The 17,169-nt window shown below is 35.1% G+C and overlaps 1 protein-coding gene across 1 annotated transcript in view; it reads left to right on the plus strand.

Annotated features, from left to right (window-relative positions):
* The window catches only part of Atf6 (bZIP_ATF6 domain-containing protein ATf6), an 85,099-nt gene that overhangs the window by 36,685 nt on the left and 31,245 nt on the right, over positions 1-17,169 (plus strand). The window contains exons 2-3 of the mRNA XM_089098945.1: positions 3,592-3,769; positions 5,953-6,065. Coding sequence (XP_088955071.1) covers positions 3,592-3,769; positions 5,953-6,065 — 291 coding nt within the window. The remainder of the gene's footprint in view (positions 1-3,591; positions 3,770-5,952; positions 6,066-17,169) is intronic.

Below are 17,169 nucleotides of genomic sequence, written 5' to 3' on the forward strand. Positions count from 1 at the left end.
CATCCACATGGGTTTTTCGCTAGCAACTCGCCCTCCACTATAACTTCGCTAATACATCCTTCTGCTAATCAACCCATCTCCCCCAAAACACTTTTCAGTCATTTTCATTAAAATTTTTATTTCAACTCATCCACACGGGTTTTTCGCTAGCAACTCGCCCTCCACTATAACTTCGCTAATACATCCTTCTGCCGTTCCTCTTAGTTGTAAACACCCACTTTGAAAAATTGGGGGAATGAAAAGTGACAAGAATATAAATACTCTTTGGTCGGGCCAGTTTCCCCTTAGTTGTAAACACCCACTTTGAGAAATTGGGGGAACGAAAAGTGACAAGTAAATAACCACTATTTGGCTAGCCCAGTTTCCCTCTTAGATTAAACCACACGCTTTTAAAAATTGGCTTAATGAAATGTTAAATGAATTTAAATAATCTTTGGCAGGGGCAGTGTCCCCTTAGGTTTCCCGAATAGATGAGAATTTCTGGGGGAACGATCAGAGTCAAGACTATAAAAAAACTTTGGTTATAGTAGTCCCCACATTAGTTTAAAACACTCGCATGGAAAAATTGGGTTACCGCAAAGTTATAATTATATAAATACCATTGGGGCATGCCAGGGCCTCCCTTTGTTTGAAATAACAAGTTTGAAAAATTGGGTGAACAAAAAGTGATAATATAAGCCATACAATTTGGTTCGGCTAGTTTCCTAATATTTGAAAACTTACGTTGTTAACAATTGGGGGAACGAAAAGTGACAAGAATTGAATACGCTTTTGTCGGACCAGTTTAACCATTTGTTGTAAACACCCACTTTTAAAAATTGGTGGACCGAAATGTGACAAGAATATTCAAAAAATTTGGTTGTTCAAGTTTCCCCGTAGTTGTAAACACTCACAGTGAAAAATGGAGGGACCGAACAGTGACAAGAATATAAATACTCTTTGGTCGTGCCAGTTTCCCTTAGTAGTAAACACCCTCTTTGAAATATTGGGGGAACAAAAATTGACAAGAATATTCATACTCTTTGGTTGGGCCAGTTTCCTCTTAGTTCTAAACACCCGCTTTGAGGAATTAGGGGAACAAAATGTGACAATAATATAAATACTCTTTGGTTAGACCAGTTTCCCCCTTAGTTGTAAACACCCACTTTGAAAAATTGGGGGAACGAAAAGTGACAAGAATATAAATAATCTTTGGTCGGGGCAGTTTCCTCTTCGTTGTAAACACCCGCTTTGAAAAATTGTGGGAACGAAAAGTGACAAGAATATTAATACTCTTTGGTCGGGCCAGTTTCCCCCTTAGTTGTAAACACCCACTTTGAAAAATTGGGGGAACGAAAAGTGACAAGAATATAAATATTCTTTGGTCGGGCCAGTTTCCCCCTTAGTTGTAAACACCCACTTTGAAGAATTGGGGGAACAATAAGCGACTAGAATATAAATACTCGTTTATAACAAATTGCCTGAGTTAACAAGCCCTCGTTAGACTATTTTAAACTGACAACCCTGTTCAAAACGCCACTTGTGTATTATACCGAACACATCGAAGTATTCGCAAATGTTAAACCCTTTTCTTTTTTTTGAGCTATGATCGCAATGAATGGTACCCTGTTATCAGACAAAAATGCCAATTGCCAAAAAAATGTTATCGCTAACCATTTCCAAAGATTGATATTGCTCCAAATTTATAATAAATACCTTGCTTTTGCCAATGTTTAGGAAGCAGCGTACACCTTGCCAGCTTTTTTTTGCAATATCAAAACCTGTCTGATTATCTTTTTTTTTCGCAATGTCCATGCGTATGGTTGTTATCATGCCAGCTTTTAAAATGCCCATGTCTAACTCTAATGTCACACGCGTGGGTTTTTCTTGCGCAATTCCATGTATTTTTTCATGTACCGTTCAAATCAACAGCACTTGACTATTGTTTCATAACATGCTCGGCCACTTTCTAGCGTGCCAGCTTTTAAAATGTCCATGTGATAGTGTAGTGTCTCACCCATGGGTTTTTCTTTTAGGGTTCATATCTATTACACTTTTGAGCTTCTTGTAGGCGTGAATGTACGGTTAGAATGTAGGGTTGATATCAATAGCATCAATACTACTGGCACATGTAGCTGATTTCGGCAACTGCTTTTCAAATCAGCGCTGATATTAAAAGAAATCGGCATCGATTTGAGCTTGAAAAATTTTTTCGTTTTCGGTGCCAATTTACAAAATCAGGGTCGATTTTTATCATGATCATCACAAAAAAATTGGGATACAAATAAATAGTCAGCCAGAGATGTCCGTGGTGAAAGACCCCGGTACTGAGCTGAGAACTAAGCTGAGATCAATCATGCAAGCATTAATAAACTCAAGTTGACTGTTTGTGTCCATGATTCTTTGTTTTGAAATCTTGCGCCATAAATTTTTCTTTCAACAAATTTATCTTACCGCTATCGTTTGTCCGCTGATGCTGAAATCGGTTCCCGAAATCAGCCACGTGTGCCGAGCCCTTAAGTTCTAAATGCACACACAAAAAAGTCAATGAGCTGAGGAAAACGAGTCAAAAGGTCAAGTTATTCCGAGTCCAGTCTATTTTGTGCCCCTCGTTTTCAATTACATTCATAGATTCTACTTTTTAGTCGATTTTGAGAACGAATTAAAAAAAAATTTCTTATTTTCGACTTTTAAATCTTCTGTTTTTATTAACATGATATTGTACTTTTTCTTATGCAACATTGATACATTTCGTTTTTCTAACTGCTATACCCTCTTAGCTTTCAGTTGGAAATTTGATTTCGAATTCTGTTTTGAGTTATAGGTCTAACGTGGAAGTAGGGCACATCTAAGACAAAAACAAACACAAAAGCAGACAAACAAATGAAGAAAAATAGCCTGAAACGAGGGGGTTTAGACCCGACATTATTAGTGATAATCTTTGGTTTTGAGGCTGGATATTCCCTATTCTTCCGATTTCCTTTATTGCCTCCTCGTTGTAGTATATACATATATATATATATATATATATATATATATATATATATATATATATATATATATATATATATATATATATATATATATATATATATATATATATATATATATATATATATATATATATATATATATATATATATATATATATATATACTAGACAAGAGCCAGCTCTGAGAGTTTTTTAATGCCCTTATTTGCTTTGGCAACATCGTGAACAACTCGGGTTGTCAGCTCTTGTAAACGAGTCATGCCATATATCGTAGAAAAGAAAAAATATCGTCTTAATGGGAGTTGTACGGTTTTTTCTGTGTACAAAAAAACTGATCAACCAAAACTGATCTCTTATACGCGTGTATAAATACGCTTTGAAATCAACAACCTCTATTTACCGTGAAAACACAACGAGCAAATACAAAAAATTTAAGAAGAAGGCAGAAGAACCCACCGACTCAAAAAGAAGAGAGAGAGAGATTGAGAGAAAGCGAGAAAAAAGAGCCAGATGTAGTAAAAAGCAACTAGCTTTTAGTCTTTTGTTCGTCCTTTTAATCTGCTGCACTATTTTTATTCGAGATTATGTACTTTAAAATTATCTACTGACATTTGTTTTAGTTGTTAAGTAGTGACGTTTTATTGGGTGAACCAAATGGACATGAAGATGCATTCAATGTAGATATTAGTGAAGATAAAAAAGATGTCTTAAATGAAATCATTGCTTTAAGTAAATCGGCTGATTTTGAAGAAGAATCCAGCTGCTTAAGCCCCTGGGAGGTTTCTGCAAATATTTTTGGTAAGAAATCTTTGATTGCTTTTGGCTCATGTACTCATTCATTTTTATTTGTTTTACTGATTTTGCTTATCTCTTTACCATGCCTAGAAACAAGGGGAAGGAGAAGCTAGATCCCGACTGTGATTATTGAAAAGGCAAAGAGATCATTGGAATAAGTATTGTCAAGACGTCATCCAAAAGGCATCGTAGGATCTCAACCAAACTCAGTGACAAGTAATCGGCATTGTTCGATTTGTTACTTTGGAGGCGCAGGCATGTTTTAACCTCTGTTGGGGGGGGGGGGTCCTAAATTTCTGTCGCCAGAACATCTACCCAAAGAAAGTTTCGGATAAAATAAAACTTTTATCATCTAAAGATTAATCTTTAAGATTAATCAAAACAATAATTAATATTTCTGAATCAGGTTCAAATGGCAATTCTTCCTCACTTGACAGTTTTTTTTTCAAAAATAATTTTTAAATTTTCGGTTACTATAGGCTATGGTGTTCTTTACTAGGTTGCCCCTAAGGGGGCAACCATAATGGTTACTAATTTTTTCAGAATATCATCCATTTAGAAATAGAGGCCTCATTGTGTTGCTTTTTTTATTCGACAAAATGGAGGCTCTATCCCAGGAGAAAGTTAAGTATTCAAATTATAAGCGTTTATCATTTCTTCTTTAAAAGTGTCATTTGTTTTTACCATTTCCTTCAACAAATGTGTAGCTTAATTTTCTTGTTTCTGTGCTAGTTATTCCAAACTCAAAGTTCATATATAGCAGGAATAGGTATGGATTTTACCATCCAAGAATCTTCACTAGTATAGTGTGAAGTGATGAATTCAATATTACCAATAGAGGACTTTGTGCTTCTTTATACTAAATTTAATAAAGTTTTTTTTCAACTGAAAGTAAGGAGCAACTTTTAAACTTAAAACGAACGGAAAATATTCTATATATGAGGGTGGATGCCGTCTCCTTAATACCTTGCTCATCACGCTAAAGTTTTTCTAGTATTTTGAAAAAGCTTCTTAGTTCAATAAAACAGCCCTTGTGTTTCAGGAATTTTTCTTAAGGAATTTGGACAAAAGTCACATTTAGTGTAATGAGTGAAGTATTGAGGAGGAGATAGCCCCCTTCATAAACTGAATAATATATGTTTGTTTTAAGTTTTAATGTTGCTCCTTACTTTCAGGTAAAAGAACTTGTATTTTAAGTCTTAATTTCTAATCTTTTTTCAAAAATAATGTCAGAAATCCTCCACACCGCCACGGAAAATTCTCACCACTCTCGATGAAAAATTCCTAAGAAAGTTCATCCAGGACAATTTCACTCTCGGTGAAAATTTTTTTCATAAAAAATTCTCCTTACTTTCATATTATAAAACGATATTATTCTGATCGTTTTTCAAATCATGCCGGAAGTCCATAAACTGTTTGATATAGCACAATCATAGTGGGTCCAGCAAAGTATATCCTTTAAAAACATAAACTCCTTTAACTTTAAAGCCAACTTACCTAGGTTTAATCCTTGCGAGATATGAGCAATTTCCAAGTATTTGTGAAAAACATCTATCAAATGAGACACTTCCTTGTAAAGTGCAGCAGTCGTCAAGAATTTCTCAATGCCATCTGTTAAATAAGCCCAGATTGCCTGAAGTCCAAATAGCATTGCCTGCTTGACACCAAAGTCTAGACATAGATATTCAGCAATCGCCGGAAAGCATTTCTTTTATTCCGTTTTATACAAGTGTCATTAATCATGCTTAGTATTTTGTTTTTCCTGTTTTGTTCAATCATGCTTAGTTTTTTTTTCCTGTGTTGTAAGAAATAGCGTAATTTAGTTGAGGCTTTTGCCAATATTATGAAAACTGTTTTAGATAAATGTATCTTGATCGAGAAATTAATTGAAACACCTGTTTTCTAAAGAACCCCATGGAGAGTAATACATGCGGATAACCTAGCAACAAGTTATTTCAGATGATTTTAATCCCCCTTAAAAATTTTAAGACTTAGATACAGAGGGTTCAGTATTAAATTTAACCTTAAACTTAATGTTCGGGATATATGCCTGAAAATTATCTTTTTTGGTGTCCCCTCTTCAGTAAATAAGTTCCGGCAGCCCCTTTTCTCCAGGCTCAGAAGAGCGCCTATCTTGTGCTGATTGACGATTTATGAACACTGCCTAAATTTATAAACACTTCCAGTGAAAGATGAAAGGTCTTCGCCAGACTCAGGAATCATGTTTTTCGATAATTCAAGTGGGAGCACAACTCCGAAATCAGAGCCAAGTGATTTTTCTATGGATTTTCTATCAGAGGTATTTAGCTCATTTTAATTGTAAATAAATTGATAGAAAATTATTGATAGCTGAGTCAAAATGTGTTTGGTTGGCACTTATTAAAGCCTATTGCAGAGTTAAGTAACCTTGAAAATTCTGCTGTCCCGAGAGAGGAAAATAAATGCCGTAATTAATGTTACACTGTAAATATATAAAACTACTGTGATGTGAAATATATGTTACTGCATTCACTGAAATACGGTAATTATGGTTATAATTAATACAACAGGGAGGAGAAGGGGAAGGGTATAGGGAAGAACAAACTCAAGAGCTGAACGGTCCAATTGCATTTGTACATGTATGATAGTGTGTTTTAGTAAATATAGTCACATATTTCACATTACAGCAGCTCAATATATTTACAGTGGAACATTAGTTACAATATTTATTTTCCTCTTTGGGATTGCAGAATATAGTCTATTTCAATGAAAAGTCCACAAAAAATAGACTAGGTCTATTTCCATGAAAAGTCTACAAAAGTAGACTAGGTGACTTTATATAAAAAGTACACAAAAGTTGACTAAGTCTATTTCCATAAAAAGTCTACAAAAGTAGACTAGGTCTATTTTAATTAAAAAGTCCACAAAAATAGAGTAGGTCTTTTTCTATGAAAAGTTTATAAAAGTAGACTAGGTGTCTTTCCATGAAAAGTTTACAAAAAAAATCTAAAAATAGCTCTTAATAGGACTGTGAAAAGTCCAACTAAGAGGTCCAACAAAAGATAGGTAATTTTTTGAAAGAAATTTGAATTTTACGGCAGGATGTAAAGAGTGCAGCTTTGAATAGATTGGGTCTAAGTAGCGTCTGGGGTTGTGTTGGCTTCAGGTGGTGTGATGCTACAACGTGCTCTTATAATTAGTAGTAATAATACAATATAACAAACGATCTGATTCTGAACTGACCCACAATGCAGAAGTGAACTAAAATATAGAAAGTTACTTTCTGTGAGTTACAGCGGCGACTCAAATTGTTCATTTGTTATTCATGATTTTTACCCAAAGAAACTAAGTATTTTATTTTTATAATTTTATGAGTGTATATCTTATTTTGTTACTATCTTAATTTGGCGGGAGTAACTATTGTACATTTGATTTTTTTTTTATTTTAGTTGTTTTCATTTTTCTTTTAAAAAAAGTTTTCTGCTTTTTAACAAGTCAGATAAAGTTAAGTGCCACCCAAGAAGTGGCTGAGATTCAGAACAATCCTTTGAAGGAGGCTATATCCAATTTTGTCATTTATGGTTTTACCTGAAGTAACTGAGTGTTTGTTTTTATTATTGTAAATTTTATTTTGTTACTTTCTTGATTTGGCGGGGGTAATGTTTGTACGTTTGTTTTCTTGTTTGAGGAGAGGGAGGATTTTAATTGTTTTTATTTTTTAAAACAGTCTTCCGGTTTTGAAAAACTCAGGTAAAGTTAAGTGCCAGCCTAGGAGTGGCTGAAATTCAGAACAATCCTTTAAATGTGGCTGTATCAAATTTTGTTATTCATGTTTTTTACCTGAAGTAACTTAATATTTTTTTTATTATTGTATATTCTATTTTGTTACTATCTTGATTCGACGGGGGCAACTATTGTACGTTTGTTTTTGTTTTCTTGGGGGGGGGGGGTAATTGTTTTTATTTTTAAAACAGTTTTCCGCTTTTAACAACTCAGATAAAATTAAATGCCACCCAAAAGTGGCTAAAATTCAGAACAATCCTTTGAAGGTGGCTATATCAAATTTTCCTGCATTTCAGCACACTATTATGAAATTTACTTCCAAATATTTTCATGTTTCTTTCGTCTTTGCAATAATAATAATGAAAATTTATTTTTAATCTGTATCATACAAGATTGATGACACTCGGTAAGGGCGTGTCAAATATTTTTGTTCGGTGGAGGTGGGAGAAAAAAACTTCAAACACATTAAGAATTTGTTCATATGCATTTTTGTTACGTTTTTACGAGTCGGACAAAATTTTCGGCGGGGGGGGGGGATTCAAACCATTAACATCCTCCCCCTGGATACGGCCTCTACACTTGGGCTGTAATAGAGAGGAAAAAAGAACAAAATTAAAATACACTTCAATTGAAAAAACCAACTAATCAAATTATGATGTGACGAAAATCGGGAGAATGCTCAAATTGATATTTTCTTCCTTTTTTTTGTCGACTTTACTATTACATCTGGGACCCTAAATTTATAAACTATTCTAATCTCACTCTGCTTGGGGGGGGGGGGTATAAGGTAAAATTTTCCACTACCTAAAGACTATTATTATGTATTCAATACCTAAAGAATATTGCAATATCTGTATACAGACTATTAGGAAATTTTTCGCCGAATATTTTCATATTTTCTTCCAGCTTTGCAATGTAAAAACATATTTTAGTTAAGGAAATTATGCCGTTAGATAAGGCTGTATCCAGAGAGAGGGACGCCAGGTTTGAATCCCCCTCCCGAAATTGGTGTCCCACTTGTAAAAACTAAAAAAAGTAATATAGACAAATCTTCGATGCGTCTTGCAAAAGTTCACAAATAAACGTTCAAATGGGGGTAAGTCCATTTATTAGACAGTTTGACAAATGGACTTATCCCCATTTGAACGTTTATTTGTTTGTCATAGAAAACCAGGAAGGGTGTGTGAAAGCACAGGATGGCTGGCCCCCAGCCCCCCCCCCCTTATAGCACTTCTTGGCTGAGGGCAACGAAACGGAGATCAGCACCGCCGGTTTGGACCTTAAGGGTCTAGTGCTGTCATACTTACTTCCTTACTTGCTTTTTTTTACATAGAAAGCCAGTGTGGATTTTTTAAAAAAAAAATGGCTTAACTAAAAAATCTCTTAAGGGAGGGGGTAATGATGACATACGTCAAAGTATGTCATAATTCTTTTGCTTTAATTTTGTCAAAGCTGGCTTAATTCAAGAAAAGCTCTTAAGGGAGAGGTTAAAGCGAGGTCTTGGACACTATAACCACAACTCCATAGTAATTTCACGCCTATGAAGAAGATAAATTTTTACTAGTTTCCTTGTTGCCAAAATTTGGAAAATATTCCACAATAATTCCCACCTTCTTCTGCAAGAAAAATAGCAATATATGCATGGATTGTGGGGATCATAAAGAGCTTTCTAACAATGCAAAACTTTCCAAAGGATGTCTTGTAGTGAAAACACGAGATATGCACGTTATGCGAATTCCAATACGTCTGAGGATTTTTTCGGAGGTAGTAATCTACTCCCTAAAACATTTTTTCTGCTGAACAAATGATAAGTGTTATTCTAATAAAATGGCAACACTGCAGGCTTCGTCCGTTTTTGTAGGTAGTTAAGTATTCATGTAATTCAATCTCATTGTGAAATTGGTCTTAAATTTTTGAAAGATCTTAAGCCGAACTGGCCAGCCATGACAAAAAACCAGCTGAGAAAAAAATATCAGTGAAAAAAAACAACAACAAACGAGACTGCGGCCAGTGGAGAGAAAAGACGAAAAATTTAAAAGACGCAGATATTTCGCCTGTATCAAAAAAAGGCGTATTCAGCACGAAATAAACACAAGAACAACAAGATAAAAAAAAAAAAAAAAACAAGCTAAAAATAAAAACCAATAAAACCACCACAAAAAAAATATACAATTGGCGCAAACTAATCCACGTAGGGAAAAGATACTGTTAGAGTTGCTTCAGTGAGAACACCAGAGTAACTGAGGTAAAAAAAATGGAAATTACTTTAATTGCTCTCTTTAATTATTTCGCAACTATAATAATTAAAGTAATTTCCAGTTTTTCTTTTGTTTTACCTCAGTTACTCTGGTGTTACACTGAACTAACTCTAATAGTATCTTTTCCTTACGTGGATTAGTTTGTGCCAATTATTTTATTTTTTTTTTGGTGGTGGTTTTTCTTCTTCTATTTCAGCAGGCGGGTTTTTCAGTTGATACTAATTAACCCTTTTCCTTTTGCTTCACTCTGTGGGCTGAACAGAGCTACTGGCTTGGTTGCCTCTTATTTAATAGATATCATTCAGTAGATCTTTTGACTCAAGGAGTTCGAATATAAGATGATAGATATTGATTTCTGTGCTCTGTGTGCAGGTGTAGTCAGCTAGATTCTTGGCTGATAGTGAGAAATTGTGGTGTTTGAAGCGCTTTTTAACAGTTTACAATGCAAGGTATGCTGTGCAGACGTCAGCGTATTACATTCAAATAGGCAGTGGTCAATTGTTTCATTATTCAAATTACAATAACTGCAAAGAGGGGACAAGGGAACTGAACCACTTGAATTAGGAAACTGATAGGAGAATGCAAGAAATTTTTTTTTATTTGTTCCAGAACGAATTCTATGATAAATTTAAGAAAAATACTTATTGGGAAAGTGGGAAAGATTAGGATTATTCTTATTAAACATAATATCTGATAGCCTCCATCGGTAAATATCTCTGATGGGGATTGGTTCCCCACTTGGCTGGTCAATATTTATAGCATTTTTTGCTATTTCATCTACCTGATGATTACCGCATATACCAGAGTGGCTAGGAATATACTGAAGATAAGTTCTTATACCAGTTGAAGAAAGATTATCAATAATACTAAGACAATGATAAGTTTCAATATCCAACTAATACTGAGGAGCTGAAGACAGCAACTCAAGGCTTGACAAAGAGTCAGAATAGACTGTAATATTATTTGAATTAGCAATCAAAGGTTGATTTTTCATAAGGTGTTCTAATGCCATGATTATGGCATTTAACTCTGCAGACATTATAAATATATTATTATACAATCTCTCGCCCATTGCAATATTCAGGTGAGGAAGGAAGTGACTACTTGCTACCTTCTCATTTAATTTGGACCCTCAACAAAAAATTGAAAATGGTTTTTATATATAAATGTATTAAGTTCAGTAAATTTTTCTTGGATAAAAGCGATTGGGGGTTTAATGTTTAGCCCACTTTTAGAAATCAGTATTTATTATGGGAATTGGCCAATTCCATGGAGGGGAATGGGGGAAAGTAGGTGCAATAGACTTTGCGGGTACAGGGAACTTCTTACATTGCCTCTATACATGGCTGGATTTCTTAACCAATTATGTAGGGTGTGTGAGCTACTTGTTTCAATTTTTGTAAGATGTTTATCAAGAGAAAGCTTCATCTCTCCCTTATTGTTGTTAATCCACTCTCCACAAGCAGAAACTTGGTGCTTGTGGGTTTCCTAAGACCAAATATGAGACGTCTTATATCGTTTTGTATTGTTTCAGTTTTTTTCCATCTGGGTCTTTGCACATCGACCATAAACGATGAGGCCATAGTCAATATGGGGTCTTATATGTGATTTATAAAACTGGAGTAAGGTTCTCTCCTTACAACCCCAGGATGTGGAAAGAAGTCTTTTTAGTATACTTGTTTTTCTATAGAATTATTTTATTGTGTTTGAAATGTGGAGGTGGAAATTAACTTTTTGGTCAAGTATGAGACCTAGGTAATTAATATGATTATCTTCTGGAATAGTTGTTCCATTTAGAGTTAGTCTTGCACTAACACAGTTTTGCTTGCGGTGTAATTGCATTGTTTTCGACTTGGTGGGTGCAATGGGTAAATCTGAATATTGGCAAAATTTTTCAAATTTGGAAAAGCGACTTTTGCAGCTTTGAATGTGCAATCTCAAAGGTGTTGCCAGATGAGCATAGTACCAGATCATCAGCATATTGTAGATTGGTGTGGGGGAGGTTCATGTCCCAGAGATATAGGACAAAGTGGAGGCAGCTCAGGACTGCTCCCTGCGGAAGGCCTTTGGTTATTGTCTTTTTGGGTGAAGAGGCTGAACCTTCACAAACAATGAAACTTTGCAATTCTATGAAAGATTTTATAAAAGATATTAGTTTGGGGGGTAGTCCCTGCTTAGTAAGTTTAGTTAAAAGGATTTGATGCTCCGAATTGTCATATACCCCTTGAAAATATAGGAAAATATCAACTAGGACAATATTTTCTTAGGTTGATTCATTTATTGCGTTTGTTACCGATATGAAAGCGTATATTGCGGGGTGGTGTTTCATGAATCCAGTTTGAGTGTGAGGTATCATATTATTTTTTGAACAAACCAGAGAAGTCGATGATAGATCATTTTCTCCATTATTTTTCCCATCACAGAGTAATCATTATAGGCCTATAAGACTCAGGGTTATTTTTGGGTTTATTTTTCTTTAGAATTGGTAGGAGGGACAAACATATCCAGATATTGGGGAAAGTAGATGAAGCCCAAGCATGATTATAATAATTTAGAAGTTCTTGTTTATATGAAGGGATGAGATTCTTTATCCATCTCGGGTGTATATTGTCATAGCTGCTGTTAGTCTTGGTCCTAATATGATGTATTACATTATTCATTTCCTGAATTGAAAATGGACTGGTTATATACTCAGATCCTGGGCGAGGTTGGTATCTTGGGTTCATAAGAATTTGGGAGGTTTTGCTGCAATTACTTGATGTTAGCTTATTAACAAAAACAGTGGCAAATAACTTAGCTTTTTCATTATATTGTCATAATGGGTATTATTGTGTATAAGCTCATACAGGAGTGGGTTGGGGGAAGTTTTTTTTCCACAGATGTGGCTTATGATTTTATGTATAATTGGCTCATGTGTTTCTCTGGAGAGATTATTTGCAAAATTATACCAATAATTATATTTAGCATTTAGTACAGTCCTTTTGAGATTCGATTCTGTTTGCAATTTCGTTAAATACGTAGTAGGAGACGTTTTTTTTAGGTATGTTTTCCTAGCTGCCTTTTTTTTTCTCCAGTTATTTTGGCGTTCATTCGTACACCATGCTTTAGGAGTGTGTTTGGGGATGGTTTTCCTGGGTTTTGTCCTGGGGACAGCATGATTAGCTGTATTTATTAGTAAGGATGCCAAAACTTCAGCATGTGTTTCAGCTGTTGCATTTGAAATGCATGAATTTTGGGAGAAACTTGTAATTTCATCATTAAGCTTGTTTTGGAACATAGGCCAATTTTCTTTAGGGTTAATAAATTTGGAGGTATGTGATAGAGTTTCAGCAGGTTCATTTAGGGAGCAAACTATGGAAAAGTGGTCTGTACATAGACTATCAATTTTATTCATATAAATTTTATTCAAAATAATTAATGACACAATTTGTAGATCAATTGTAGAAAAACTGCCACTTTTGGGGTTGAAATATGTATTCAGGTTTGGAGGGGGGGGAGCAACAGCTAATTCATTATTATTTGAAATCATACGCTCAATGAACTTACCAGCTTTATTTGCTGGTTTATTCCCCCACAAAAGGCTGTGGGCATTAAAGTCTCCACAAATAATGATATTTTTCAACATATTAGAATCATTTAATAACTGAAGAAATCCATGGCATCTGTGGTTCGGCTATTAGCGTTATAAAAGCTTATTATGTAAGTTTTTGTATTATTCAGCCAAACACTGATACCAATTGTATCAACATCATTTACAAAATCAGGAAAAGTTGATGCCACAGAATTGTATTTTATTATTAACTAATAAAGCTACTCCACCTTCTTTTCTCTCTGATGATCTATCCTTTCTCAGGATAGTAAATCCCAGAGACTTAATTTGTTGTCTTTTGGCTAATTGAGTTTCCTGGGTTAAATAACGGCCACTTTAGTTATAATCCATAAAATATTTTATAACATTCAAAATAGAGTATGAATTTTATAGGATGGTCTCATTTATTTTTGATCTATCGTGTGGTGTGTGGGTAGTTGTTTTTCATGTCTCTTTCTATATATTAATAGGTATTATTATTAAATAAAGATCTTTTTTTTGCTTGGATGAGCATATGATTAGGCATGTAGATATTTGCCAATTCAGCTATGATTTTTGTTTTCTGTAGTTGTTCTATATTCATGGCCTGAACTGCATTACAGTTTAGAATGAATAAGCATATATTTGGAGTGTTTGGATATGCATCCGGTTTGTCAGTTAAGGGATTAATTCCTGGTAGTGTTTCTGGTTTGTTTCTTCTTGGAAGGGGGGGAGGCAGACCTAATCTCACTGGACGAGGAGGCTTGTTGGCTTGGTGATTCTTTCTGACAGGGATGTGAGCTAGGGGGCTTAGAGGATGGTGTTGTGTAAGGGGTACTTGATGCATTGGGAATGTTTGACTTGGGAGTTTTGGTTGATTTCATTATGAGTTTTATTTGGTGTGGTTGGGCCGCATTTGCTTCCATAGCTGCAAAAGGGCATGGAATTGCCTTCTCTGTTGCTATTTGGAGTGTTAGTTCTCTTTACTTATATACAAGGCATAGTGATTTATTGGTAGATTCATGTGGGGCCTTTACAATTGATACATGTAGGCTGAGTGTTGTTGCAAGTTGTCAATTCTTTCGGATGGGATCCTTTACAGTTACTACAGGCTAGGAGAATTTTGCTGCATTTGTTTGTTGCGTGTCCCAGTTTGAGACACTTCTGGCACTGGATAGGCTTTGGCTTGTACGCCGTGTGTGGTTTGATTTGCCCAAACTAGGATATTAATTTTTTCCTTCAGTGTAGGCTAAATAAGAAAGATCTACTTGTTTTTACGCCAGTAGAGTTGGGTTCACCCAGTTGGATGACATCTTCAACAGGGATTGTGTTGCCAGCCCTATCTGAGAGCCCTTCTTTTAGCTCCTGAATAGGTATTTCTTGGGGGGACATTGGACACTACTATCTTTGTTGGGAATTGTTTTGGTTCCATTTAGAAGAGTTAATTGGGATATTCAGTAGAGGTTTTAGATTGATTATTGTATCTGCTGCTTTCTGATCTTGTACAGCTATTAGCAAAGATCCATCATGATGAATGTTAAGAGAGAACATTGATTTTAAAAATTTGAAGATTGCAACCCTTATTGTAGTAATCTTTGTTATCTCAAAGGGGGTAATAGGAGAAATTTTGAAGTAAATTCCCAAGTTTTGGGGAGGAGAATCTTGGGCAGGGGGAGGGGAAATGCTTTTGATTGGGGAATTTTTTTTTCTTTTTTGGAGCTCCTATAAAGGACCTCTTGGACATTAGCCCCAACACTAATCATTGTCCTATTCTCAGAATTTGAACTATCATGTGAGCTTTGAGATAGAGAGCTTGACCAGCCAGGATGGGGCAAAAATGGTTAAATTTCATTAGTAGTTGGGGTGGGATCCGGGGAGACCGTTTTTTTAGGGGGAGTTCTTTGCATTGCCTATTGGAATAAGCTTTAAGCTAAACTAGAAAAGGATACCACTATGATACCAGACCGTCTGCACTCTACTGTGGTGAAAACTTGACCATCCACAGAGAAAACACCACTGTATGGCCCTGAGGAGGATTTTTAGCACGATTGGTTCGGTAAATCAAGAAAAATAATTCACAAGAAATTTAATTCTAATTTCTTAAATTGTTGCTGCTGGGGTTTTTAGTTTTAGCTTGGTTTTTTATCTTGTGTTTCTTTCGCGTTGAAGAAGCCTTGTTTTGATACGGACGAAATATCCGCATTTTTTTTTACATTTTTGGTCTTCTCTCTCCACTGACCGCAATCTCGTTTTGTTGTTTGTTTTGTTTTTTTTTTTCACTGAGATTTTTCTCTCAATTGTTTTTATTCTTAAATTTTTATTCTGACTTGGTAAGTCTAAGGTTGCAAAGACCACTATTATCATTAATTATGATTAATTATCAGCATCTTCAGCTAAGGGTGTGTTCAAGAGCACAGCTATTATTAGTTGTTTATTATTATTTGTGTTCCAAAATACCAGATGATAAAAAAGTAAATTCTTTGTGCTATAAGTGTTGAAACAACTAAAATTTTAGCCTCTTGTGCTTAAGCTTATAAGGGGCTGAATAGCTGGGATGTGCCATTCTAAGATGATGGCAATAACAAATAATTGATTGTAGTTACCTTAATTAGATTCTGGAACACAACTAAGAAAACCCAATGATTAATTTTTAAAGCTTTCTGGACGGAATGATAAAGAACAATGCATCTGTGACAGAATGTGAAAATGTATGTTACATATCAAGATTTTGTTTTATTTTAAACAGAGATGTTTAGTTTCATTGTTGAATGTAGGATCAGAACCACAATTCTAATTGCGGGGAATGGGGTGGTTTTGAATAATTTCTGCGCGAGGGGAGAATCCCTTTAGTGAATTAAAGGGGATGCCGGACGTTTATTTCTTTGTTACTCATTGGAGCTGGCACCCTTGTCTATAGGATTGCAACCCCATAAAGGGGTAGAATTGAATTGGTGTTATTATTCGGGTTGAGTTAAACGATCTAAGTTAAATGAGGGCTGAGTTGGATGGGAGTTCTGTTGAATAGGGGTTGAGTTAAATAGGGGTTCTTTTGTATGGGAACCAAGCGCCCCCTAATTAAATTCAATTCAATTAACAGTTTTAAATTTTTCAATACGGCTGGTCTCGGAACATAGCCTAACACATGAATCGTTTTTAAAGTTTTCCGTTTGTGGTTGGATTGATAAGGAACAAAACACCTATTACAATATGTGAATATACATCTTACAGTTTAAGATAATTTCCCAGTTTAAACAAAGATGTTTAGTTGTAATGTCGGGTCCAGTTAGATCACATCCTTAATATCAACCCTAACTGACACAACTGATCATCGCTGTGCGTTAGTATAGCAGTAGTGCTACTTATGCTATATTGATAAAGTGGCAATACTGCAAGCAAGACCTTTGTACCGGAATAAGTGTTAGTTCAATGTCATTTTGAATTACCTTCAGTTATTCGTATGTGGTCCTAGTCAGTCAAAGCCAAGTAAACTATTAAAGGTGGATTGTTTTTAAAGCATTCTGTTTCCTAGATCAATCGATAAGGAACAAAACATATGTCCATAAGTTCGCATATACGGCGTTTTGCCGGACATCGTGGTGATTTTGTACATTGCAGACGGTTTTTACCAGTATTTGGCGCAAAACGCAAATTTACAAGTTTTCTAACGAATGAGAGATATCCTGCAAAGGAATTAAGCGAATAGCTGATTGTCCAAAAAAGTAGACTGTATTAAAAAAAAGGACAAATGTGACATTCTTTAGCAATTCGTCTGATCTTTCTGCTTATGTTAATACAATGATAGAAGTTTGAGGGAA

Source organism: Artemia sp. Qi Xiang Cuo, chromosome 13, assembly GCF_049724085.1.
Source record: "Artemia sp. Qi Xiang Cuo chromosome 13, ASM4972408v1, whole genome shotgun sequence".
Taxonomy (NCBI): domain Eukaryota; kingdom Metazoa; phylum Arthropoda; class Branchiopoda; order Anostraca; family Artemiidae; genus Artemia; species Artemia sp. Qi Xiang Cuo.